The sequence below is a fragment of the Erpetoichthys calabaricus genome, chromosome 1 (genome assembly GCF_900747795.2).
Source record: "Erpetoichthys calabaricus chromosome 1, fErpCal1.3, whole genome shotgun sequence".
Taxonomy (NCBI): Eukaryota; Metazoa; Chordata; class Cladistia; order Polypteriformes; family Polypteridae; genus Erpetoichthys; species Erpetoichthys calabaricus.
The window spans coordinates 203,884,859-203,912,040 of record NC_041394.2 but is presented as its reverse complement, the minus strand read 5'-3'; the positions used below and the strand labels follow the sequence as shown (position 1 = coordinate 203,912,040).

Below are 27,182 nucleotides of genomic sequence, written 5' to 3'. Positions count from 1 at the left end.
AAGTTTGGGCCCGAACAGTATTTGGATGAGAGACCATCTAGAAAAAGATGGGTTGCTGCTGGAAGAGGTGTTGGTGAGTCCAACAGGGGTCTGTGTGTGGATCCTAATATCCCCAGTGCAGTGACTGGGGCACTGTGCTATAAATATGGTGCTGTCCTTCAGATGAAAATTAAGACTGAGGTCCTGACTAGCTGTGGTCATTAAATATCACAGGGCATCTTTCGAAAAGAGTAAGGTTTATCCAGATTTCCTGGCTAAATTGTCCATCATGGCCCCATCCATTTTGGTCCCCTCATCATCTCCTGTCTCTAATTGGCTATCTCTCTCACACTTTCACCACCTAATAGCTAATGTGTGATGTTGTACTGGTGCAATAATGGCTGTTGTCATATTATCCAGGAGGGTGTTACACATTGGTGGTGGTTGAAATGGTTCACCTCTTTGTAAGCGCTTTGAGTAGCGAGAAAAGAGCTATATAAATGTAATTAATTATTATTGTTAATCTCTTCCTTAATAATAGCTTCCATTAATTTGCATGTGTTGTACTTAAAATCTACTGGCCTGTAGTTATACTTGGGTCAGCCCAATCAACTATTTATATAATGGGATAACATTTGATAGCCTCAAGTCTTTAGGATTTTCCCCATGTGCTGTGATTTCTGAAAAATGCATGTCAAGAGTTCCTAGCACCGTAAGCACTCTAGGATAAATGTTATCTGGTCTTGGCAATTGGTGTAATTTCAGACTTATTCATCTAAGCCGCACTTCTCCCTCTGCAATTTTCAAATTACTAAGTATAAATATTTGTATCTCCTCAGTAGACCCTGCAAATGCTGGGTGGTACTAACTTCTGCACAAAAAACTAAGTTCAGAAGAATGTATATTTCGAATTGTCACCTTCTCACTACCATTATTTTAATTCAATCTTTCAGTTCTCAATGTTCTTCTCTTCATCTTTTACCCTTTTCCTCAATATTCCTCTCTAACTGCCTTTTTGCATTCCTATATATGCAGTCATATTGTCATAAGCCCTTGTCAATAAGTGGACACTTCAGGGCGCTGTTGCCCCATGAAACCCAACAGACAGATGCAGACACTGGTTTAAAAACACCCAGAAGTATTTTTATTTTCTTCTTCAAAGTGCCCCAAAGCAACTCCACCACCATAAACAATCACTAATAATAAATGCACACTATCAAACACAATAATTCTCCTCTCCTTCCAGCAGCTCCGTCACACTCCCTCCCAACTCTGGCTCACTTGCTGGGTCTCCCATAGTCCTTTATATAGTCCTTGACCCGGAAGTGCTTCTCCTCTTCTGTTCGCGTGACTTGTCAGCATTTCCGGGTCAGATGGAGAATTACATTTTTCTTCAGCCCAGAAGTACTTCTGTTCCTTCGTCCCCGTGACTTGGGAGTACTTCTGGGCTATACGGGAAACAAAAATCCCCTCGTCTCCCTGCAGCGTCACATGGTGGCCCCCAGGGTCCCCAACAGGGTTGTGAAGCCAAACTCCATCTTCCATGATGCCCTGAGGGAATCTGGGGCACCTCTAGGCTGCAGGGAAGACGCCATCTAGCGTCCTGGATGTGTCAGCCGGGATGAGTTGCTGGCCGTCCATCACACCCTATAATTAGCACTAAAGTTTTTTGCCTTGTATGAATTGTATGGATTTTTTTTAACTGTCTTTTTTAATTGTGGAGTTCTCCTTTATTTGTTACTTCTTATAAAGCTTATTCTAGTTTATATTTTTTAGATTTTACTGCATTTCAGAATTTGCCTTACAAAAGTTACCTTTAATGGTTTTCAATTTTGAATTTGCACTCTGCCAAAACACTGTTAACTCTTTGAGGGTTGAATATTTTTTCCAAAAACCTCAGTTTTCTGAAAAGCACACAAAGCGATGGTTTCACACATACATCAACATAAAACGTCTGTTGCTATGTGCTGTGGCTGCTGATGGCGCATGTTCAGCATGTCTGGTGGCAGTGGGGGCACCTAGGTGGTCAGCAGGAATGCACTGTGGGCTGGCTGCCTGGCTGTCTTCGCACAGCAAATTGGTGGCGGTCGCAGCTTGACACAATATGGTTTGTACCTTTTGTTATCATAAGTGGTGGTCCTCCCAGGTGAACTCTGCTGTAGGCACATCAGTTGCACGAATGTGATCAGCACCACGATCAGCTGGGGACCGATCAGCTGATGCCGGTACCTCACTTTCATTTTCGATATCCATCTCCAGATCACTTACGTACATCAAACTTGGAGTCTGACTAGTCAGAGTCCTATTTAACGAAATTACATAAAATGTCCATGGAGTATTTTGCTTTGATCTCTTGCCAGATGTCGATGCCATTTCAGAGGTTGTTTGCTCTTCACTACTCATGCACGTGTAGGGAATCGAGGTTAAATCAACAAAGCTATGTACATAACTTTCCTTCTAGCAAAGAGAAACTAAAACATAAGGGCGAGTTTTGTTGCAGTTTACAGCTGATTACCGTCCTCTACCCCTGAATTTTGACAAAAGTCGACATCAGCCCAGAAAGAGTTGAAATCCATTTGAGTATGATCACTAGATTGTGGTGGTTTAGTCACTTCTACTCCTTGAATTCTATCTTGATTGTTACAGAATACTAAATGTATAAGGCATCTCTTCTCTTTAATAAGCTGTGTATAAAAAGAGGTTATTGATTACTAAACTCTCCTGTTTTTGAACTCAGTAATTTGTATGGTTATTCCTTTTAATGTTTGGATAATTTATGTTGCCAATGACTATAATATCCCCCACTAAAGTTGCTTTTTTAACATTAGTAAAAAGATTAATATTAAAACTATTGTCCACATGGGGGAAGGGTTGAAGGGGGAGTTCTGTTACTCCCACCCAGTGTCAGACCTCTGTCCCTCATGCTGTCCACTTCAATCCATATTTTTTCACTTGGTTGTGGTTCATCACCCATTTGAAACAGACATAATTAAAATTTCTTTTACGTAAATGGAAATATCACTACATTTTCAATTGTGTTTTTCCTGAAACATATATAACCATCTATGCATTGCAGTAATAGTAATTTCTCCCCACATCTTTTTGTTATAGCTGTGATAGCATAATTATGTGCAGCTACATATAACTCCATCTCACTTATTGAAACAGATCCTCCATTTTAGGTGTGAAGGTAGTGAACCTTCATATAAAGTATTGTTATTTTGCAAGTTGAATATTATGTAACATGTAGACCAGACCAAAAAATAACACATAGTCTCTGCATGTGATATCGTATAAAATGCATATGTGCAGTAAATTTATAAAGTACTCAGAATTATCCTGGTTTCTGCTAAACCATTGCTGGCATCATTGGTCATATCATAAGTTTTTACTGTTTCCCATCCATAGGACACTAAGATGCAATTTTTGTATTTAGCTGTACCTTCTTACCACTTTCTGGCAGTGTTTGGTGGGCTACTTGGCGCAAAAATAAATAAATAAATAAAATACTATTTTTTGGAATGTACATTATAGTACTTAACAAGCAGGATTTATGCTTCACATTGGTTAAAAGATTATCTGAATTCATGTATTAATTATAGTTAGAATGAAATCAGAAGTATTTATATAAATATGCTTATGATATAGAAAGAGGTGTTGCATTTTTTGAGTAATTCATTATTTGTCATTACTCAATTCATTCAATTCAATTCTTTATTGTCATGTGTACAAGTACAAGTACCATGTACAATGAAATGCTTGCTTGCATGTACCCCCTCAGACAGTGAACATAGACAAAAAACACACAATAAATAAATGAATATAAATAAGTAAATAAATAAAACCAGAATCCTAGGAATAAATAGAGACAGTGGCAGAATTATATGTGCAGGTATTAGTGGAGGTGACACAAGGTTACTGATTTTTCATGAGTCTGATTGCAGTTGGGTAAAAACTGTTCCTGAACCTGGAGGTGCACATCCGAAATTTACTTGAGTCGATTCCCAGATGGGAGGAGGGTGAAAAGTGACAGTGCAGGGTGGCTGGGGTCCCGCCTGATACAGTTCACTTTCCTGAGACAGCGTGCAGTGTGGATGTCATGGTATTTTTCATCACTTTTTCCGTTGTGGCTCCAAGGCTCTGGAATTCACTGCCGATCCACATTAGACAGGCCTCCTCACTGCCCATCTTTAAATCTGCTCTTAAACTTATGGGGTGGAGTGGTGGCTCTGAGGCTAAGGATCTGCGCTGGTATCCTGAAGGTTGCCGGTTCAAATCCCCGTCACTGCCAAAAGAGATCCTACTCTGCTGGGCCCTTGAGCAAGACCCTTAACCAGTAATTGCTCCAGGGGTGCTGTACAATGGCTGACCCTGCGCTCTGACCCCAGGGGGTATGTGAAAACTAATAAATTTCTAATACGAGAAATCGTATAAGATGAAATAAAGAACAAAAAAAAAAGACTTACCTTTTTGGTTTGGTGTTTGATCCTGTGTGAGCAGTTGATTTTACTTTGTTTTAACTCTGTTTAGTTGTTTTTACTATGTTTTAATTAGTTTTATTTATTGTATTTTATGTACTTATTTATTATTTTGTTTTTGTTCAAAATTTATTTTAGCCTATGTTCAGCACTTTGGTCAGCTGCTGTTGTATGTAAAGTGCTTTATAAATAAAGTTGACTTGACTTGATTTAATAATCCATACATCCCTGTAAATTGACACAACACAGTCTAAAGTCTGAAATACTGTTCTTTTTCTTTTCTTTTTGGCAGCATGTTTAATACGGTATAAGTACAGGAATACAGCTGCATTAAAGTCATCATGATATATAATGTAAATGTATAATTTATAATCCATAAATATTAATACATTTCTTCATAATTACCTTTAATGAGTTAGTCATTAGATTTGATTAATCCAAAGCTCAGAGCTAAGCCAAAAATGGAAACCAACCCCATCATTTTTACTGTTAGGCATTAGCTAATTATAGAAGAAAAATTGTTTAGTAAAACAGAGATGTTTTTTCTGATTGCAAGAAATCAATTTGTAGACCACTGAAATTGGCTGCAGACCTATTTACTGCTTGTGTGTAATTTACTACTTTTTACTTTTTTAGGGTGCACCGATTTCCTTCAGCATTCCAGAAAATATGCATGTTTGATTAACTGGAGGCTTCAAATTGAGGCTTCAGATTATTTTGGCATATCAGTGAGTGGAAAAATGTGACTATTGGTGGAATGCTGTTCTTATCCAGTGTCAGTTTCTACACCCAATGTGCTCAAAGCAGTTACAGCTCTCCACAAACGTGTAGTGGAAAAATGGCTTTTGAAAATAGATAGAAAGAAATCTACCACAGTGTTAAAAATGTGATTATTATGCATATATGAAATAAATGTAACATCAGTGTTTTTATTTGTTTGAACATTAGGAAAATTGTCCACTTTTTCCCTTTGCATTACACAGATGTTTATTTGCACTGCATAATATTGGAGATGACTGGAGATAAATCCAGACATTCATGTTATTAGTTTGCTGTTGCAAAGTTGCTTATACATTGAATAAAAATGTGTGAGGATTTTTACTAATTTAAAATCAATATTTTCTTGATAACAATAGACTTTATTTTGGAATTTTAATTTTCATAGACCAGGGGTAGGCAACGTCGGTCCTGGTGAGCCGCAGTGGCTACAGGTTTTCATTCCAACCCAATTGCTTAATTAGAAACCAATCATTGCCAATCTCAGACCTTATTTAATTTTATGGCTTGTTAGTCTGTGCAATGTAAGGCTCTTATATCGTAGATTTTTTTCCTTTCCAAGGATATCATCCAAATGATATGAAGCCTAAAACAGATCATTTTCAGTCTGTCACATTTTTCTATTAAGTGTTTTATTAAATCAAACAGTGCATGATGAACACACACAGATGTAATTGGAAAAAAGCTAGCTGGAGAACTGCTGGCTGCTTTGTCTTTTACATCTTATTGCTAATAAGGAGCAATTAAAACACTGAATGCAGCAGTTTAAGATTGAAATAAGCAATTAAGGTTGGAGAACCTTAACAAGCAAGACCACTAAAATGAAGCATCAAAATGTCACTTAAGCAATATGTGCTTCATCAGCAATAATTGAGTTCTCGTTAAGGAACTGGGTTGGAACAAAAACCTGCACATACTGCGGCTCACCAGAACCGATGTTGCCTACCCCTGTCATAGACCCATAGATTCAAAATGAATAATGTGATCTATACTAATTAATAAAAGGCAAAGCCCTCACTGACTGACTGACTGACTGACTCATCACTAATTGTCCAACTTCCCGTGTAGGTGGAAGGCTGAAATTTGGCGGGCTGATTCCTTACAGCTTACTTACAAAAGTTAGGTAGGTTTCATTTCGAAATTCAACGCGTAATGGTCATAACTGGAACCTCTTTTTTTACAATATACTGTAATGGACGGCAGCTCGATGGCCGTGGGAGGCGGAGTTGAGTGTCACATCATCACGCCTCCCACGTAATCACGTGAAAAGACTCTGAACGCAGTAGGGAGAAATGAAGGAAGAGTCGCAAACAGTGAAGAACAAAAAAAATCCTTAAACAATTGAGAAGGGAGCGAAACAGTAAGACGCGAGCGAGTGAAGCATACAAGCATCTTCGCGAGATAAAAGTTTAATGAGAAGACACGAGGTATAAACGAACCACACGCCGTAGCGCAACGTTAGGGGCTTCACCTCTGGCGCTGACGTTCGAGATTCGATTCCCAAGAGGGGATGCAATGAGTGTGTACGCATGAAGAGCACCGAATTAGGGCGAAACACGTGTCGCATACTCTTTGCATAATTTGAAAGTAAACAATTTCAACCATTCTATGATCTGCTTCTTGCAACTGAAAGACGGCACATGGCGGATGTTAGCCGACTTGCTGACTGCAACGTTAGGGGCTTCAACTCTGGCGCTGACGATAGAGATTCCATTCCCGAGAGGGGATGCAGTGAGTGTGTACGCCTGATGAGCCCAGAATTAGGGAGAAACACGTGTCGCATACTCTTTGCATTATTTGAAAGTAAACTATTAAAACCATTCTATGATCTGCTTCTGGGAACAGAAAGAGGGCACGTGGCGGACGTAAGGCGACTTCCTGACCAACCACAAGCGTAACCTGGCAGGTAACCACCCATACAATCAGATTGTGATTCAGAAAACGAATGCCATGAATGTAATTACCACGATCTACATACTGTCAAATAAACGAAACACACACCGTAGCGCGACAACTGTGAAAAGCGAGGTTCACAAAAAAACGGATCCTTAACAAATTGTTATTGGTATATTTTTGATCCGTTTAAAAAGGTTTTCTTTCCTTCTTAATAAAAAATTAAAAGCAGTACTTCGCCGCAACGAAGCGTGAGAATTTGGCTATATATATCTGCTTCTCGCAATTAAAAGAGGGCACGTGGCGGATGTTAGACGACTTGATGACCAAACATAAGCGTTACCTGCCAGGTAACCACCCATACAATCCGATTGTGATTCAGACTAGGAATGCAATGAATGTAATTACCCCGATCTACATACAAGGCGAAAGTCTTGCAACATTCAAAGATGATGGTTTGGGATAAGTACACCATGGAACATAAAAGAGCTTATGAAACCTTGAACCGAAAAAAGCAAGATCTCAGAGATCGTAAAAAAAAAAAAAATAGGAGGTAATGTCGTTTTACTCGTTGTAGATTTTAGTCAAACATTACCAGTTATTCCACGAGGGAGACCAGCAGATGAACTCAACGCGTGTTTAAAATCCATGCTTCTCCCACGGTCGGTTATATGTCGCGTGTTCTCGGGTAGGTACACCAAAAAATGTATACATTTAAGCATGTAATGGGCAAACAAAAAATAAGGTATACCCGAAGGCACTGCAGTAGTACTCAGTGTAACTTTACTTCTTAAATGTTAATGTTTTACTGTTTAATAATTTATACGCTTCTTATATGTTGTTCAAATTCTTTTATCAAAATACCAGTGACAGCGCAATGCACGATAACATGGAGTGAATACACCATACGCATCCGCCCATGGCCGCCCTGGTGTGCGCAGATAGGAGTTGATTCTACAATAAAATAAAATAAAGATAAAAAGAGTAATACAATCATCACCCATAAAGCGGATAGTAGACGTGACGTTCTATATGTGTACCAGATTTCAAGTCAATAGGTGAAACGGTTTGCGAGCTACAGGTGATTTAAAATCCTGGACAGACAAACGAATAGCCACGGTAGCAAATTATAGAAGAAGATTTTACTGTTTAATAATTTATATTTATATGAAATGTGCTTCTTATATATTACTTCATATTCTCATATGATAATGATGTTAATGTTGTTTATATTGATTTCTATGTTATTGAAAGTGCATGTATATGTGTATATATATATATATATATATATATATATATATATATATATATATATATTTATATATATATATATATATATATTTATATATACAGTGGGTACGGAAAGTATTCAGACCCCCTTCAATTTTTCACTCTTTGTCATATTGCAGCCATTTGCTAAAATCATTTAAATTAATTTTTTCCCTCATTAATATACACACAGCACCCCATATTGACAGACAAAAAAAAGAATTTTTGAAATTGAAATATCACATGGTCCTAAGTATTCAGACCCTTTGCTCAGTATTTAGTAGAAGCACCCTTTTGAGCTAATACAGCCAGGAGTCTTCTTGGGAAAGATGCAACAAGTTTTTCACACCTGGATTTGGGGATCCTCTGTCATTCCTCCTTGCAGATCCTCTCCAGTTCTGTCTGGTTGGATGGTAAACGTTGGTGGACAGCCATTTTTAGGTCTCTCTAGAGATGCTCAATTGGGTTTAAGTCAGGGCTCTGGCTGGGCCATTCAAGAACAGTCACAGAGTTGTTGTGAAGCCACTCCTTCGTTATTTTAGCTGTGTGCTTAGGGTCATTATCTTGTTGGAAGGTAAACCTTCGGCCCAGTCTGAGGTCCTTAGCACTCTGGAGAAGGTTTTTGTCCAGGATAACCCTGTACTTGACCGCATTCATCTTTCCCTCGATTGCAACCAGTCGTCCTGTCCCTGCAGCTGAAAAACTCCCCCACAGCATGATGCTGCCACTGCCATGCTTCACTGTAGGGACTGTATTGGACAAGTGATGAGCAGTGCCTGGTTGTCTCCACACATACCGCTTAGAATTAAGGCCAAAAAGTTCTACCTTGGTCTCATCAGACCAGAGAATCTTATTTCTCACCATCTCAGAGTCCTTCAGGTGTCTTTTAGCAAACTCCATGCGGGAGTGTGTATATGTGTGTATGTGTATATATATATATATATATATATATATATATATATATATATGTGTGTGTGTGTGTGTGTATATATATATATATGACAGCAACACTCATAACAATGACAACACAATTACATTGACAATCATGTTACGTTATTTTTAAAATGTTTCCTTTACTTTTTCATAACCTCTTTAACACACTACTTCTCCGCTGCTGAGCGCGGGTATTTTGCTAGTAGATAGATAGATAGATAGATAGATAGATAGATAGATAGATAGATAGATAGATAGATAGATAGATAGATAGATAGATAGATACTTTTTTAATCCCAAGGGGAAATTCACATACTCCAGCAGCAGCATACTGATAAAGAACAATATTAAATTAAAGAGTGATAACAATGCAGGTATAACAGACAGACACTAACTTTGTATAATTTTAACGTTTACCCCCCCGGGTGGAATTGAAGAGTCGCATAGTGTGGGGGAGGAACGATCTCCTCAGTCTGTCAGTGGAGCAGGACAGTGTCTGTCACTGAAGTTGCTCCTCTGTCTTGAGATGATACTGTTCAGTGGATGCACTGGATTCTCCATGATTGACAGGAGCCTGCTCAGTGCCCGTCACTGTGCCACGGATGTCAAACTGTCCAGCTCCATGCCTACAACAGAGCCTGCCTTCCTCACCAGTTTGTCCAGTCGTGAGGTGTCCCCGCCACAACCGTCTGGTAGAACATCTGCAGCATCTTATTGCAGATGTTGAAGGATGCCAGCCTTCTAAGGAAGTATAGTCGGATCTGTCTTTTCTTGCACAGAGAATCAGAATTGGCAGTCCAGTCCAATTTATCATCCTGCTGCACTCCCAGGTTTTTATAGGTCTGTACCCTCTGCACACAGTCACCTCTGATGATCACGGGGTCCAGGAGGGGCCTGGTCCTCCTAAAATCCACCACCAGCTCCTTGGTTTTGCTGGTGTTCAGGTGTAGGTGGTTTGAGTCGCACCATTTAACAAAGTCCTTGATTAGGTTCCTATACTCCTCCTCCTGACCACCCCTGATGCAGCCCACGATAGCAGTGTCGTCAGTGAACTTTTGCACGTGGCAGGACTCTGAGTTGTATTGGAAGTCCGATGTATACAGTCGACCCTTGATATACGACCGGCCTGACATGTGAACAACTTGATTTACGACCAAAATTTTTGTTTTGATTTATGACCAACATCTTGCGTTACGACCTGAATGCGGTCACGTGTATCCGCTTGCGCGATTGTAAACAAACAGCTGAGAGCGTTTGTAAGCGTCAGTCGGAGCCCAGATACATGTGTTTGTGGACGTAATTTCGGTCAGTGCAGTGATTTATATAATTTTTTTTGATAATTGCTAAGGAAGAAAGAGAAGGTAACGAAGGTAAAGAAAACGATCACAATCGAAACGAAGAAGGAAATTGTGCGGAAATATGAGAGTGGTGTTCGTGTGACCGATCTCGCTAATATGTACAGCATGTCGAAATCCACCATCTCGACAATTTTACAAAGAAAAGATTTGTATAAGGAGGCTCCTTCCAAACAATAACCACCTTCCATTTCATTCTCCTCCTCCTCCCTTCCTGCAGCCCAAAGATGTCAAATTAAATGGTGAGTACAGTATGAAATTGTTATTTCTGGTAGGCTAGGCACTTTTTATAACTTTTTGGTTAGTACATTAGAAAAATTATTGGTGTTTTGGTAAATGATGCACATTATACAACCCTTTTTTATTATGAAAAGGTTAAGTAAGTGTTGCTGTGGGAGGTTCGGAACGCATTATGGGTATTGCTTTGAGTACTGAGAAAAGCGCTATATAAATGTAATGAATTATTATTATTATTATTATTATTTCCATTATTTCTTATGGGGAAAAATAGTCTTGACTTACAACCAACTTGAGTTACAACCAGACCTCGTGAACGAATTGAGTTTGTAAGTCAAGGGTCCACTGTCCTGATGTGCTGAACAGGACCGGAGAAAGTACAGTCCCCTGCGGCGCTCCTGTGTTGCTGACCACTGTGTCAGACCTGCAGTTCCCAAGAAGCACATACTGAGGTCTGTCTTTAAGATAGTCCACGATCCATGCTATTAGGTATGAATCTACTCCCATCTCTGTCAGCTTGTCCCTAAGGAGCATAGGTTGGATGGTGTTGAAGGCACTAGAGAAGTCCAGAAACATAATTCTTACAGCACCACTGCCTCTGTCCAAGTGGGAGAGGGATCAATGTAACATATAGATGATGGCATCCTCCGCTTCCACCTTCTCCTGGTATGTGAACTGCAGAGGGCCAAGGTCGTGGCAGACCTGTGGCCTTAGGTGGTGATGTGATGTCAGAGCGACAGGCCGGAAGTCGTTCAGCTCACTAGGACGTGATACCTTTGGGACTGGGGTGATATAAGATGTTTTCCAAAGCCTCGGGACTCTCCCCTGTTCCAGGCTCAGTTTGAAGATGTGCTGTAGAGGACTCCCCAGCTCCAACGCACAGGCCTTCAGCAGTCGTGGCGATACTCCATCTGGACCCACTGCTTTGCTAGCACAAAGTCTCCTCAACTCTCTGCTTACATGGGCTGCTGTAATTGTGAGTTGGGGGAAACTCTCTCCTATGCTGGTATCAGCAGAAGGATGGGTGGAGGGTGCAGTCCTCTGAGGTGAGAATGAGAGTGGGTTAGGGTGGTCAAACCTGTTAAAGAAGTTGTTCATCTGGTTTGCTCTCTCCACGTCTCTCTCGATGGTGGCACCCCACTTCGAACTGCAGCCAGTGATAATCTTCATCCCATCCCACACTTCCTTCATGCTGTTATCCTGCAACTTCTGCTCCAGCTTTCTCCTGTACTGCTCCTTCGCTGCCCTGAGCTGGACTCGGAGTTCCTTCTGCACGTGCTTGAGCTCATGCTGATCACCGCTTTAAAAGCCCTTTTCTTCTGGTTCAAAAGGCCCTTGATGTCACTTGTAATCCATGGCTTGTTGTTAGCATTGCAGCATACAGTTCTTACTGGAACTGCAATGTCCATACAGAAGTTGATGTAGTCAGTAGTGCAGTTAACAACCTCCTCAATGTTCTCACTATAAGATCCCTGCAGGATATCCCAGTCCATAGTTCCAGAGCAGTTTCTCAGAGCCTGCTCTGCCTCAGGGGACCACTTCCTGAATGAGTGTGTGGTTGTAGGTAGCTCCCTTATTCTTGGTTTGTAGTGAGGCTGAAGCAGAACCAGGTTATGATCTGCTTTCCAAAGCGCAGGCAGCAGGGTGGCGCTGTATGCGTCTTTAACGTTTGCATACAGTAGGTCAATAGTTCTATTACCCCAGGTGTTACAATCCACATACTGAGAGAAGGCAGGTAATGTTTTGTCCAGCATCACATGGTTAAAGTCTCCAGCAATTAGCACAAGCGCCTCGGGGTGCTGCATTTGCAGTTTAGCAACAGCAGAATGGATGATGTCATTCGCTATCTCCATGTCCGCCCGAGGAGGGATGTAAACAATAACAACAATGACATGTCCAAACTCTCTGGGCAAGTAATAGGGACGCAGACTTATGGCCAACAGTTCGATGTCCCTGCAGCAAGAGAAGATTTTGTTTACATGTCCAGAGTTGCACCACCTTGTATTGACATAGAGTGCGAGTCCACCTCCTTTCTGCTTGCCGCAGGTACTTGCATCTCTGTCCGCTCTAACTGTGCTAAACCCGGGTAGCTCCACGTTAGCATCTGGGATGTTAGTTGTTAGCCACGTTTCACTAAAACACAACAAACTGCATTCTCTGTAGGTCCTGACATTTTTCACCAGTGCAGCCAGTTCATCGATCTTATTTGGTAGCGAGTTCACATTTCCCAGGATCACAGAAGGCACCGAAGGTTTGTAGCGCCACTTTCTCGCTAGATGCTTGGCTTTTATCTTAGTGCCTGCTCTGCTGCCATGATACTGTCTTCTTACCTCGTCAGGTAAATAGGGAACTACACTGGCACAGGCATTTGTTCTCAGCGCTTGAAGTTGACTACTTGAATAGACGAGTCTCGGCATGTAAAAATCCATGTCCAAGTAGTAAAAAGTAGTAAAAAGTGTCCAGGAACCAAGTCCACATAAAAGAAAGTGGTAGGAGTTAACAGTGAAATAGAGAAAAATACAGAACAAAGGTAAAAAGATAAAGTCATACACGGAGCTGCTGGAAAGGCTGCGGAAAAACACGTTTCATGGAGTTATGTGGATTTACCAGTAATCTGACATATTGTCATTAAACAAACAAAAAACAATTACTATAATCCATCAGTTCCATGCCAGATTGAGAAGCCTGACCCCTCCTTGGCAATTATTGAAAATATTAAAATAAGTAGACGATAGCAGGTGGCTTCTTCATGAGAGATTTTTTTTTATTGGTTTGGTTATGCAGTAATTCTGGCAGTACTAGATCTTTAAGTGAATAAATAGATTTTTTTTATTTTCAAAAATAATGGTTAGTATATTTACTGGTAGTTCCAAAAGAAGAAGAGGATGCATTTTTCAAATAACATGCCTATATTTTCACTGTTGTGACAAAAGGAAACATGATGGTGGAATGCTAAAGGTAGAAATGGCAACTGAGGAAAAGAGGAGATGCTATGAGGAGTGGCAGAAAAGAAAAGCAGAAGTTCACACGGCAATCTATAAGCAAAGTGAAGTACCAGAAAGAGGTGGGAGAATGAGGAAGGAAAAAGAAATTTGTTCATGAAACGCATGGAAACAGAAAGATAGGATATGAGAAGTGTGTGAATTGCTTAAAAACCAAAGAGAACATCTTAAAAAATAGTAATAGAAGTAAGGATTCATGGAAGAATTGTATGATGAGGGCGCCAAATGAGCAGAACAAATATGATAATGCAGCAGGCCCATGGTGATGGAAATGTTGAAGGCAGTGAGAGGTCCTGTAGTAGAATGGTTGACAGATCTATGCAACATGATTAAATGAGAAGGGAGGATTCCAGAGGAGTGTAATAGAAACACAGTTACTCCAGTATACAAAAAAGGGTCATTCATCCTTTGTAATGTGGGTCATATTGAGTGATTAAGCTTTTGGAGCAGGTAATGAAAGTGGTTCAGGGAGTAGGGAAAAGAGATGGGAATCAGGTGAAAGTAAAACTTTCCATGAACTCTGGGAAAGGAACAATAAATATGATCTTTCTTTCCCAGCAAATGCAGAAAAAAATCTGAAAGCTGTCACAAACACAGTGAAAATATGGCCCAAGCAAGACATAGCTCAACTCCAGGACTGTTGAATGCACACAATGGGAACTGTTTTCTCAGTAGGCTGTACGAGGCACTTAAGTCAGCCATTATTGTGCCAGTGCCGAAGAAAACCCACATCTGTAAAATGAATGACTATTGTCCAATCACTCTGACACCAATAATAATGAAATTCTTTGAAAGACTGGTTCTCTCTTACATTAAAGCCAACATCCTCGCCTCCCTGGACTCATATCAGTTTACTTACAGAACTAATAGATCTACAGAGGATGCAATGTTTCTAGCTCTGCACACAGCCCTGACTCATCTAGAGGGACAGGGCACATATGTGAGGATCTTATTTGTAGACTATAGCTCTGCTTTCAATGCTGTTGTCCCCTCCCAACTCATCCATAAACTGCACCAGTTTGGGCCTCAGCATACCACTATGTAATTGGATCCTCAGCTTCCTGTCGGAGTGCCATTAGGTGATACGGCTAGGACCCCATTTCTCCTCCATCGTAATCCTGAACATGAGCATACCACAAGGCTGTGTACTGAGCTCCATCATCTCCTCCATCTTCACTCACCTGCATGCCACCAATACTATCATAAAATCTGCAGATGACACAATAGTGATTGGGCTAATTTCCAATATTGATGAATCATGAGATGAAAAATCTGACGAGATAGTGCTCAGTGAACAACCTATCCCTCAACACAGGGAAGATCAAGGAGCTCATCATTGATATCACAAGATCACGTGATTAGGAACATGCTCCAGTTTTCATCAATGGAGATAGGGGGGAGTGTGTATCAAGCTTTACCTTCCTGGGGATATATATCACCAAGGACCTTTAATTGACAGCTAACGCCATGACAGTGGTCAAGAATGCACAATAAAGGCTGTTTTACCTTGGAATGTTGAAAAATGCTGCCCTCCCATGACAGGTGCCTCTGGCCTACTTCAGCTGCACAACAGAGAGTATTTTAAACAATTGTATTTGTGTGTGGTATCTCAGCTGTTGAGAGTGCAGAGTGTTGTCAGGGTGCAGCTTCCAGCTCTGGATAACATCTATAGCACACGCTGCCTCAGGAAAGCCACCAGCATCTGCATGGATTCCACTTACCTATGCCATAGTCTATTTGATCTTCTTCCATCCAGCAAATGCTACAGAGCCTTTCATGCGGCTCAGAGACAGTATCCTCCCAAGAGGTATAAATGCAGTCAATCAGTTCATTAAGTGCTCCCAGGAGAGAACTTTGCACTATATGTATATGTACATTGTACTTATGTTTTCATATTGCATATTCTTATTGTTTTATAGTGCTATTTTTGTCATTTTTTTGGAAAGATTATTGTTTTGTGAAGGAGTTGCACATTGAATCTCATTAGACTGTGTATAATGACAATAAAGAAATTCAATTCAATGATGCATTTGTACATCTGGAGAAGGCATTTGGTATAGTCCTGCCAGAGGTGGTTAGGTGGGCATTGAGAAAGGTAGGTATGAATGAATGGTTAATGTCTGTGCTGATGTGAGTGTATGAAGTAGTATGAACTAGCCAACCCGCGGCGTAGCATACGCTGCATAATTATGTATTGATGGGTGAACACTTCCTGAAAGACACAGTTGTCCAAATGGGGTGGATTTGAGGATATGACTGTAAGTGAATGAAAAGATGGAACTCTGGAGAGAGCAACATACAATTGTCCGTGACTGAAAACTGGAGGACCGCCGCCGCGCCCCCACCTCCCAGAGTGAGGGACGGCGAGGGGTGCCCACTGAGGACGCCCTTTCCCCCCCCTCCGACTCTCCGGAGAGAGGGCGGGGAAGCGGGCCCGAGAGGTTTCGGGTCCTAACCGTCCAACAATGGGTCGGCACAACCAGTAACGATCCTTCCGCAGGTTCACCTACGGAAACCTTGTTAGGACATTTACATCCTCTAGATAGGCAAGTTCGATCGTCTGACGCCCATTCCGCCCCGGCATTCTAGTCTGCCAATTTCTTAGTCATCTCTTAGTCATCGTTCAGTACACAGTGCCTGCTCATGTGCCCGCCCCCAACTCCTCACCTGAATTGCTTTCGTCTGTGTACAGTCCACATGCACTTGTAATGCACGTTGACTGTTCATTTTCCAAACACCGCCTCAGTTGCTTTAGTCTGTGCTACAGTTCGCATGCACCTGTGAGCCACGTTCGGGCCGGGTGAAGTTTCCCGTGTTGAGTCAAATTAAGCCAAAGGTTCCACACCTGGGGCCTCATGTATAACGCCGTGCGTAGAACTCACACTATAACATGGCGTAAGCACAAAAGCGGGATTGTGCGTACGCACAGAAAAATCCAGATGCAGGAATCTGTGTGCACGCATACTTTCACGTTCTTCCACTACATAAATCCCGATCAGCGTGAAAAGTAACGCACGTGCACGCGCCTTCTGTCCCGCCCCAACTCCTCCCAGAATTACGCCTCTTTGAATATGCAAATCAATATAAATAGCCTTCTGTGAAAAGACAATGGGAAAAGCACAGGGGAAAATATAAGAATTTCAGCGAATACCAAGTGGAGGCAAAGGAAAAACATACTATTTGTTGGTTTAAACAGTGGTATAATCAACAAAAGAAAGTTGATCGAGTGAAAGAGTGTCGGAAAAACTCGAAAGATTAAATTCACAAAGTCGCACAGTGTCCGAAATAAAAAAGAAATCACATATCAAGGTCGCTGTGAAAAGGCGAGTTGTAGCCCACCGTCTGAGTGTCATATGAAAGCGTATTAGGGTACAAACAAAAAACATAGGCACACAGTGGGAAAAAAGCACGAAATGTCAACTTTAATCTCGAAATTTCCACTTCAATCACGTAGTTTATTTTGCCATTAAAGTAGAACATCATAAACTTCATCTTAAAATCGTTTATTTTACTAGTTTCTCATGTAGCATGTTAAATGCTTTTTTCTGTGTTTGATCTTCTATGTGCTCTATGTGTGTGAATCACTACATGCTTCCATTCTTTCTCTTTCTCCGACAGGACACAGAATGCATTACATTCGAGATATTACAGCTCTCTGAATAATTAAAATACTGAGATGTATACGTGATATCATTTTCATGATGATAGGAATGAAAGCATGTTATTAAACATGGGAACACGGTGGCGCAGTGATTGTTCATATCTCACGCAAGAGGCTTGCTGCACCATGTGTGACCTTCGATGAAATAATTTATTACAGAAGTACTGTCTCTTTCAAACGTACTAACCTCCAATTCCTGTCCATACTTTTCTTTCACCAATCGCCACACAATCAGCTCTGTAATAGACGTTAAGCCATTTGTAAGCTTAGAACGCCGATTCTCCAAAACTTTTAAGGAACATTGAAATATCTTCGTGGTACATGTTTAATTATTCTATTCGTCTATCCTTCCAGTGTCGCGTCAGCACCAGCAAGAATACAGCGCAAGGCAGGAGCTATCCTTGAACTAGCTATACGCTGCGGCACCGTGTCCTCACATGTTTAATTATTAGCAATACAGATTATTTAAATGAAGTTAAAGTTTTATCTGTATACTATAAGCAACATATTTTGCTGCATTTCATCTTAAAAATGATATTGTCATCATACGCGCTTTATAAAGTAGTGCAGGTTGTGCAATATTATAACTGTAGTGCAAGTTTACAGTGAGGTGATTGAGTGTGTTTATAGTTCTTGGGATGAAACTGTTTCTGAAACGCGAGGTCCGTACAGGAAAGGGTTTGACGCTTTTTGCCGTGGTTGAGGTAGTGTGTACTTGAAACTGTATACCGATAATTCTCTTTCCGATCATCTGCTGCTGTGATTCACACTCAGATGCAATGATATAAATACTCCGAGTGGTGCAGTGAGAGTAATATGGAAAAAGATGATCCGCAGTGGCAACCCTTAACGGGAACAGCAAAAAGAAGAACAAGATGCAGTGAGCGTAACAACGCTAAAGCAGTTATGGTATTGGGAATACTAGGGCTATTCCCTGGCCCATTATATTGCAGCAGGTTAATTACAATCAGATGCATTACACTAATAAACAATATGCAGTTAATTTCAGTGTATTTATAAAGCCGCGTCAGGAATGTGGAGCTAAGAAAGAAAGGATGAGCACACAGGAACAGTAGTTTGACCATTATATTGTTACAGGTTAATTACAATCAGATGCATTAAATTTATGAACGATATGCGGTTAATTTCAGTGTATTTGATAAAGCCGCTGCCGTGAATGTGGATCTAAGAAAGGGTAACCACACAGGAACAGTAGCACTGCTTTGACACTGGGTGCCGCCAGTCTGCAAAACCGGGCGGAGAAATTGCGTACGCCAAGGAATGAGTTACCGTGGAAATGTGCGTGGCTTTACGCCAAGTTTAGGTTTTATACATCGCGATTTGAGCGTGGAAAGGTTCGTACGCAACTTTTCTGTGCGTACGCACCGTTTATACATGAGGCCCCTGGTGGTGCCCTTCCGTCAATTCCTTTAAGTTTCAACCATACTCCCCCCGGAACCCAAAGACTTTGGTTACCTGGTTGGCTGCCCGGCAGGTCATGGGAATAACCCCGCCGGATCGCCAGTCGATATCGTGTATGGTCGGAACAACGACGGTATGTGATCTTCTTCGAACCTCTGACTTTCGTTCTTGACTAATGATAACATTCTTGGCAAATGCTTTCGCTCTCGCGCCATGGTTGGCTGCTTAGTGAATTGTTGGTGGGTGGGGCTCGGTCTTGCGTGCGTCTTGCTTGCCATGGATTGTATGCAAAACAGGCATATCTTTTTGAAGGTTTGTCCCTGCACCTTATTAATTGTCATTGCAAAGGCCAATCTAACAGGAAATTGTCTGTGTGTAACAGTAAAAGGCAAATTTGAATCTGATGGGGTCAGGCAAATCCGGCGAATAAGGACAGTTTGTGAGGTAGCAGCTGCGATTGTTTTACACTCTAGTACATTGCGGTGAATGCTGAGAACAGTCAGTCTAGTGCCTTTACAGAGACTTCTTGCTGGCATGAGGTTTCTGAGAAGTATGAAGACTGAACCAATTTTAAGTTTGACAGTGGGAGTAATGGCTGCCTGGCGGGTCATGGGAATAACGCCGCCGGATCGCCAGTCGGCATTGTTTATGGTCGGAACTACGATGGTATGTGATCTTCTTCGAACCTCCGACTTTCGTTCTTGATTAATTAAAACATTCTTGGCAAATGCTTTCGCTCTTGCACGAATTGTTGTCGTGAGTGTGCCATGGTTGGCTGCTTAGTCAATTGTTGGTGGGCGGGGCTCGGTCTTGCGTGCGTCTTGCTTGCCATTGACTTAGTGACTTATATATATAGATGGTGGTCAAGACAGCAGATGGAGATATTGAAAGTTTTGAGATGAAGGTGGCTGTGGACTAGGGATTTATTCTGAGTCTTCTGATTTTCATGACAGTGATGGAGCTATTGAAATAAGTGTACAGTGATCCCTCGCTATATCGCGCTTCGCCTTTCGCGGCTTCACTCTATCGCGGATTTTATATGTAAGCATATTTAAATATATATTGCAGATTTTTTGCTGGTTCGCGGATTTCTGAGGACAATGGGTCTTTTAATTTCTGGTACATGCTTCCTCAGTTGGTTTGCCCAGTTGATTTCATACAAGGGACGCTATTGGCAGATGGCTGAGAAGCTACCCGACTTACTTTTCTCTCTCTCTTGCGCTGACTTTCTCTGATCCTGATGTAGGGGGTGTGAGCAGGGGGGCTGTTCGACACACCTAGACGATAGGACGCTCGTCTAAAAATGCTGAAAGATTATCTTCACGTTGCTATCTTCTGTGCAGCTGCTTCCTGAAGCGACATGCTGCACAGTGCTTTGCATAATTAAAAGCTCGAAGGGGACGTATTGATTTTTGACTGTTTGTTTTTCTCTAGCTCGCTCTCTCTCTCTCTCTCCCTGCTCCTGACGGCGGTGCTTCGCATACTTAAAAGCCAAACAGCCCTATTGATTTGTTTGCTTTCCTCTGTCTTTCTGACAGACTCTGCTCCTGACGCGCACTCCTTTGAAGAGGAAGATATGTTTGCATTCTTTTAATTGTGAGACAGAACTGTCATCTCTGTCTTGTCATGGAGCACAGTTTAAACTTTTGAAAAAGAGGCAAATGTTTGTTTGCAGTGTTTGAATAACGTTCCTGTCTCTCTACAACCTCCTGTGTTTCTGCGCAAATCTGTGACCCAAGCATGACAATATAAAAATAACCATATAAACATATGGTTTCTACTTCGCGGATTTTCTTATTTTGCGGGTGGCTCTGGAACGCAACCCCCGCGATAGAGGAGGGATTACTGTATTTATAAACCAAAATTTTAAGTTGAATTGAAGGAGAACATCTTGAAATAGAAAACTACCTTGGAAGCAAACTGCCTCAGTGTAAATGCAAGAAGTAACTAGTAGATGGTTGGATGCCAAGAGGCAGGGGGCATGGAAGAGGTGAGTGCATAGGTGTACAACTTATGTGGTAAAGGTGTTGGGAGAAACTCAGCCCAACACACAATTTGCCAGAAGCAGGTGAACAGAAGACATAGTGGTGTGCTGCAGGCAGAATGTAAATTTAAAATGTACATTTTGTCAAAGGCTATGGAGCTGTTTTGGAAAAAGTAGGGACATTCTTTTACACACATGAACTGTCAAGTGCAGACACAAGTACAGAAAAAGCTGTGTTAGACAAGATGAGGAATGCATGAGAGAAATTCCAGGACCTTTACCTTATGCTAACTTCTGAAGAAGTCTCTCTGGGATCAAAGAGTAAAAAGTCTGAAAGTTGTATGAGCGGTAATACTGTATGTTCTACTGTATATGAATGAAATGTGGCCAACAAAAGCATAGTAAGAAATAGAGCTGACAAGAACAGAGTTGTGAATGATCAGATATGTGAGTGGAATGTCGGCGAAGGAGAAAAAGACGAATGCTAAGTTAAGAGAAAAACTTGGTGTTGTGGTATTAGTCTGTTTCTGCTTAGCCCATTATGTATGGTGGTTTGTGCAAGTGGAGAAAAAGGCAGAGGGTGACTGGGTATAGAGCTATACCATGATAAAGGTGGAAGGTATGAGCCACAGAGGGTAGCCAAAGAAGACATGACTAGAGATGGTGTGAAATGATATAGAAAGAATTGGTCTCACCTCCAAAAGATATCCTGGACGCATGGAGAGGAGAAAAACATCTGGGTGGCAACCAGCAAACCTATGTAAAACCATAAAATAGCCATTAACCAGTGATAATGATGATGATAAATTATTCTTTTTTTAGACAAAAATACATTGGCCATCGCTGTTAGTGAAGATTCTCTGATATTTAATAATTAAATATTTATTTCTTGTCTTCTTACAGAGGATGTCAAGGGTTATATTCCTGGAAAGGGTTATGGACCAGTGTTTGAAGAACAGCCAGCTGATACTATTTATCCAATAGAATCTACAGATGCAAAGATCTCTATGAACTGTAGAGCACGTGGAAGCCCTCCTGCTGTATACAAGTAATACATACTTCCTTTGAAAATACATTTTAACTGCCTGACCAGAACGAAGTATTCAGTGACAGACTAATGCTGCTTTCTAATGCTGCTTGGATATTATTGTAATAAAATCAAGCAAGTCATCTTTGACTGTAATCAGATCATATACAAAGCACTGTATGTTTTTTGTGAAGTCTGAAATAATGAAAAAAATCTGTATAAACTAACAAATTATATAAAGTTTAACTTTTAATGATTAAAAAATTCTTTAAAATGATGCTTTACCCTCCAACCTAGGTGTAGACGTACCCTCTTTCTGTACTAATAAAGAGTTTCCCTTCAGCAGATACCGCCAGTTTCTTATCCTGAATGTCTTCGCTTTTTGATTTCAGTTTACAAAGAAGGCTGGAGTGTAAGCGACATAGAATCAGGCCCAGATGGTAAAAGTTAGTATAATGCAAATGGCCTAGATATAAAGAGTAAAAAGTATTGTATACTTGACATACAATTTGATTTTTCAGGAGTGTTTAAAGTGTGTGAAATTGTGAATGGAAGTAAACTCGAAAACAACTGCAAGCATTTTGCACATTTATTTTTACATTTTCTTGAATTTTAAGAAAGCTTTTGATAAAATGGAATAATTTGTTAGAAGTAATGAAGAACATCAGGTTAGACTGCGGAGACAAGAAGCTCATTAATAAGTGAATCATAAAACAGACAATAGTGGTTAGTGTATAAGAAGGAGAAACTGATGAGACCACAAATCACATGCATTTTGGAGATATTAGGCAAAATTAAGAAGATTGTGAACACCCTTCTGTATGGAAGGAGCAACAATGAAAGAAAAGAGAGCAATGCTTGGGGTCATGGTAGGACCAAATGGGCAACTAATAACAATATTGTTAAACTATGTAAGTGCAGGAAAGGAAACTGAGTGCGTAAAGATGATGATTCTGGTGGTTTAGCTGAAATAAGCCAGAGATTGTAATTAAACAGAATTATGTGTGTGTTTCAAAATTGTGCCATTTGTCAACTTAATCACTTTTTTGAGAACACTGCAGGATATAATAATTATTAAAAATTGTCAAAATAGAAAGCACGTTGCTGTAGGTGTTCCCTAAAAGTAAGGCTTGTTACCTCTCCTATAAAAAATCCAGTTCAGTCCTGTCAAAAGAGACCTTTATCTTATGTAATGTTTTTCTAATTTCCTAATAGTTCTTTCTTTTTTTTATGACTAGTTTGTTAATACTTTTTTATTTTATTGCTTTGGTAACTCTTAAATTTCTTATGTCTTATCACTTGAAAAAATTTTGATGAGTATCTCATGTTATATAATGTGGCCTCATAATACAACGAATGAGGTGTATTTATTTTTTGTTGGTAATTGAGAATATATCCATATTCCATATCTGAAATCATATACTGTATTATTCTAGCAAAAATTAAATTTGAACTTAATGCCTGCTGCAACTTGTCTTTTACCTGAACACAATGGTAAGCGCAAGGATTTTAATTAATTACAGGTATATATAAGGATAAATCAATAAAAATAATGTATATGAACATACAGTACATGTACAGTAAATCCTCATGATAGGGATATTGTAAAAGTCTTTTGTAAAATAGATAAAATATTGCAAATATAATAAAAAAAAGAAAAAATATTGAAACTCAAAATTTCCTTGCATTTCAATGCAATGACAACATCATGTTTATTATAATGCAAAGGAAAAAATAACGTATACATATCCTTGAAAAGAAATTTAAAGAATCAGTGGCAATAGATCATTGATTTGTTAATTAAAAATTCTTAATATTTTGTAAAGTAAACTGTCTATCTTTTAATTTCTTTAACATTGCAATGTTAACTGACTCCTATGCAATTCTTTTTTTTTTTTTATACAGGTGGACTTATAATGGATGGGAAATTGATTTGACAAAATCAAATGATCATTATAGTATAATAGGAGGAAACTTGGTAATTAACAGCCCTGAAAAAAGCAGGGATGAAGGAAAGTACCAATGCATCGCAAAAAATGTGTTTGGCAATGTGGTCAGCAAGGAAGCAACCCTAAAATTTGGATGTATGTAACAGTGTTTTCTCCAATTTGAATATTAACTTAATAATATATTTGGTTTATGTTTCGTTTTTTAAATGACTTCTGTTGGTCTCACATTAGAGAAACATTTTTTGTAGTATTCAAGTCTCAGTGTATAATTTGGCTACCATGATTGTTTTTCTCTGTGACATTCAACAGCCAAATGCTTTACTTTTGTAAACATGGTTGCTTAGTGATTTGTCCAAGGTGCTCTGTTATGTAGATGATGTTTATGGCCTTGAGCATTTATTCTGTTAAATGCCACAAAGATGATAAAATTACTTTTCATGGCTCACTTTGTCCTAAAATTGGCAGTTCTTTATACATTACAGAATTAATAGGTATTGTAAAATATACCATTTTTTGGAATATATTTTAAGATATGTTCTTTTACTATTACACTGCAAATGTCTAAATGAAGCAGTCCCGCAGTAGGATTAGGAAGACTAATGCTAAAATGTTCTCTACAAAAAAAAAAAAAAAAAAAGTACACCAAAAGAAGCAGTCTTGTGTATTTCTTAAGACAGATTACCTAAGTTGTTTTTCCAACTTTTATTTAGACTTGCCTGTAAATATCTGTAAATGGCTATTGTCTTTTTTCTCAAATGTACCAAGAACTAAAGTTTCACATTACCACCTTTCAGAAAACGGATATTGTTTAAGTAAAAACAAAATAATTTGTACAACTAAATAGTGTTAAATGTATTCCATTTTCTCTAATAATGCTGCTATGGAGTCCCGTTTCACCTCACTGTAAATTACCACATTGCTAAACATAAAAATGTATCTCTGTTTAAATTTTATTTAAACCACTATCTTCCATAGCTGACATGGCAGGTAATGTACTCTTTTCCAAAGGATGCTTAATGCAGTGTAGTTATAGCAACCCTCCAAATGCTTTGATAGCTCTAAAGGACTGAGGACAAGACTGCAAATAAAGGACATTTTTATATTCTTTTAAAAAAAACAAAGCTCATTGTGCACATACTGGGGAGAGAACAAGGAAAAATAAATGTGTATACAAATCAAAGGATATTATAAATCATGAAACTAAAATGTATCCATTATCTACATCATAGAGGTATATGGAAAAAATGGCCAAATGTATGTGATTATATATATATATATATATATATATATATATGTGTGTGTGTGTGTATACATACATATTGTCACAAAAATGACCATAAGATGTTGTGAAGGCTTGGGGCAGCCACCCGTATAATTTTTCCCGGCTGCAAAACTGATTAGTAGAACAGACATGTTCACACAACTGAGTTCAAAACAGAAGTGACTTAGTATACATAAGATGGCAGCTTTAAAGGCCAGTAAGGGAAGGGATGTCATCAGGACCAGAACTGGAGTGGGGCGGGATTTCCCTAGAATGGTCTGTAAGAGATCGAGAGGGAGAATTAGTGCACTTCGCCACCCCCTGGTCTGGTGTGGAATTACATGTACTCAAGCCCTTTAGTTGTCTCCTAAACACGTTTGTGTGACAGGGCCCCCCCCTCAGCCCAGACTAGTCGGGTTGGGCATCCTGCACCGAGAGGTTGTGAATGCGAGAGAGAGCATCGGCAAGAACCCTTCCGATAAACGAGCAAGAACTTATAAGGTTGCAGATCAACGAACCACCTAGTGACTCAAGGGTTGGACTCCTTATGCAGGACCATCTACTGTAAAGGTGCATGGTCTGTGACAAGTGTAAACTCCCGGCCCAAGAGGTAGTACCTCAACTGTGTAATCGCCTACTTAATCGCAAGAGCCTCTCTTTCCACCGCTGCATACCTGGTCTCCCAATCCAGCAGTTTCCGGCTCAGGAACATGACAGGGTGTTCAGCACCATTGACGATTTTGGTTCAGCACTGCTCCTAGGCCTGTGTCTGAAGCGTCCATCTGGAAGATAAAAGGGAGCGAAAAGCCAGGTGCTTTCAAAACAGGTTCCGACTTCAGGGCCCTTTTTAAGTCACTGAATGCAGCTTCCGTCATATCAGTCCATACCACAATGTTGGGAGCCCTCTTCTTTGTTAAATCACTCAAGGGCACAGCTCTCTCCGAAAAGTGTGGTACAAAGCGGCGGTAGTACCCGGCTAAACTGAGAAATGCTTGGACCTGCCGCTTGGTTCGCGGACGGGGCCATTTCAAAATGGTATCTATTTTACAGCACTGTGGCTTCACAGTACCACGACCCACCAGGTAACCCAAATATCTGGCTTCTTTCAACCCAAAAAAAAACATGTTTTTGGATTGATCCGAAGACATGCTTCACCCAGCGTCTGTAATACCGCTCAGACATGCTGCAGGTGTTCCTTCCAGGTGCTGGAATAGATGACAATGTCATCTAGGTAGGCAGCAATATACGTGTTATGGGGGCAGATCACTTTGTCCACCAGACGCTGGAAAGTCGCAGGAGCCCCATGTAACCCGAATGGAAGAACACGATACTGCCAGTGCCCACTAGTGGTGCTAAACGCGATCTTAACCTTTGAGTCCATTAAAAGAACCTGCCAGTACCCTTTGGTCATGTCAATTGTGGTCAGATATTCTGCCTGTCCAAGCCTTTCAAGGAGGTCGTCCACTCAAGGCATAGGATAAGCATCAAATTGTGAGACCTGATTAAGTCGACAGAAGTCATTGCAAAACCTCCAACTCCCGTCGGGCTTAGTAACCAAGACTCTTGGACTGGACCAGGGATTATAACTTTCCTCTATGACTCCTAAGTCCAGTATGTACTTGATTTCCAGTTCCAGTTCAGCCTTCTTTGCCTTGGGAAGACAATAGGGGTGCTCTTGGGCTATAACCCTGGGTTCAGTCATAATGTTGTGGGCAATCAGAGAGGTCCTTCCGGGGTTTTCGTCTACCACCTCCGGGACGGACAAGATAACTGCTTCGAGCTGTCGCCTCTGTCGGGTATTCAAGTTAGAGCAGAAGTTAAGTGTGTTGGTCTGAGCAAAGAATGAGCGGGGCTGGCCAGAGGAGGGATCAGGGTCCCTTTTCTTCCACAGTTTCAGCAGATTCACGTGATATATCTGCTCGCTCGGCCGACAATAGGGCTGTTTCACTAAATAG

At 40.4% G+C, this 27,182-nt stretch overlaps 1 protein-coding gene across 3 annotated transcripts in view; it reads left to right on the top strand.

Moving 5' to 3' along the window:
- The window catches only part of cntn1b (contactin 1b), a 356,136-nt gene that overhangs the window by 136,074 nt on the left and 192,880 nt on the right, over positions 1–27,182 (top strand). For all 3 annotated transcript variants that reach the window (XM_028810951.2, XM_028810960.2, XM_028810943.2), the window contains 2 exons: positions 21,894–22,038; positions 23,923–24,101. In XM_028810951.2, coding sequence (XP_028666784.2) covers positions 21,894–22,038; positions 23,923–24,101 — 324 coding nt within the window. The remainder of the gene's footprint in view (positions 1–21,893; positions 22,039–23,922; positions 24,102–27,182) is intronic.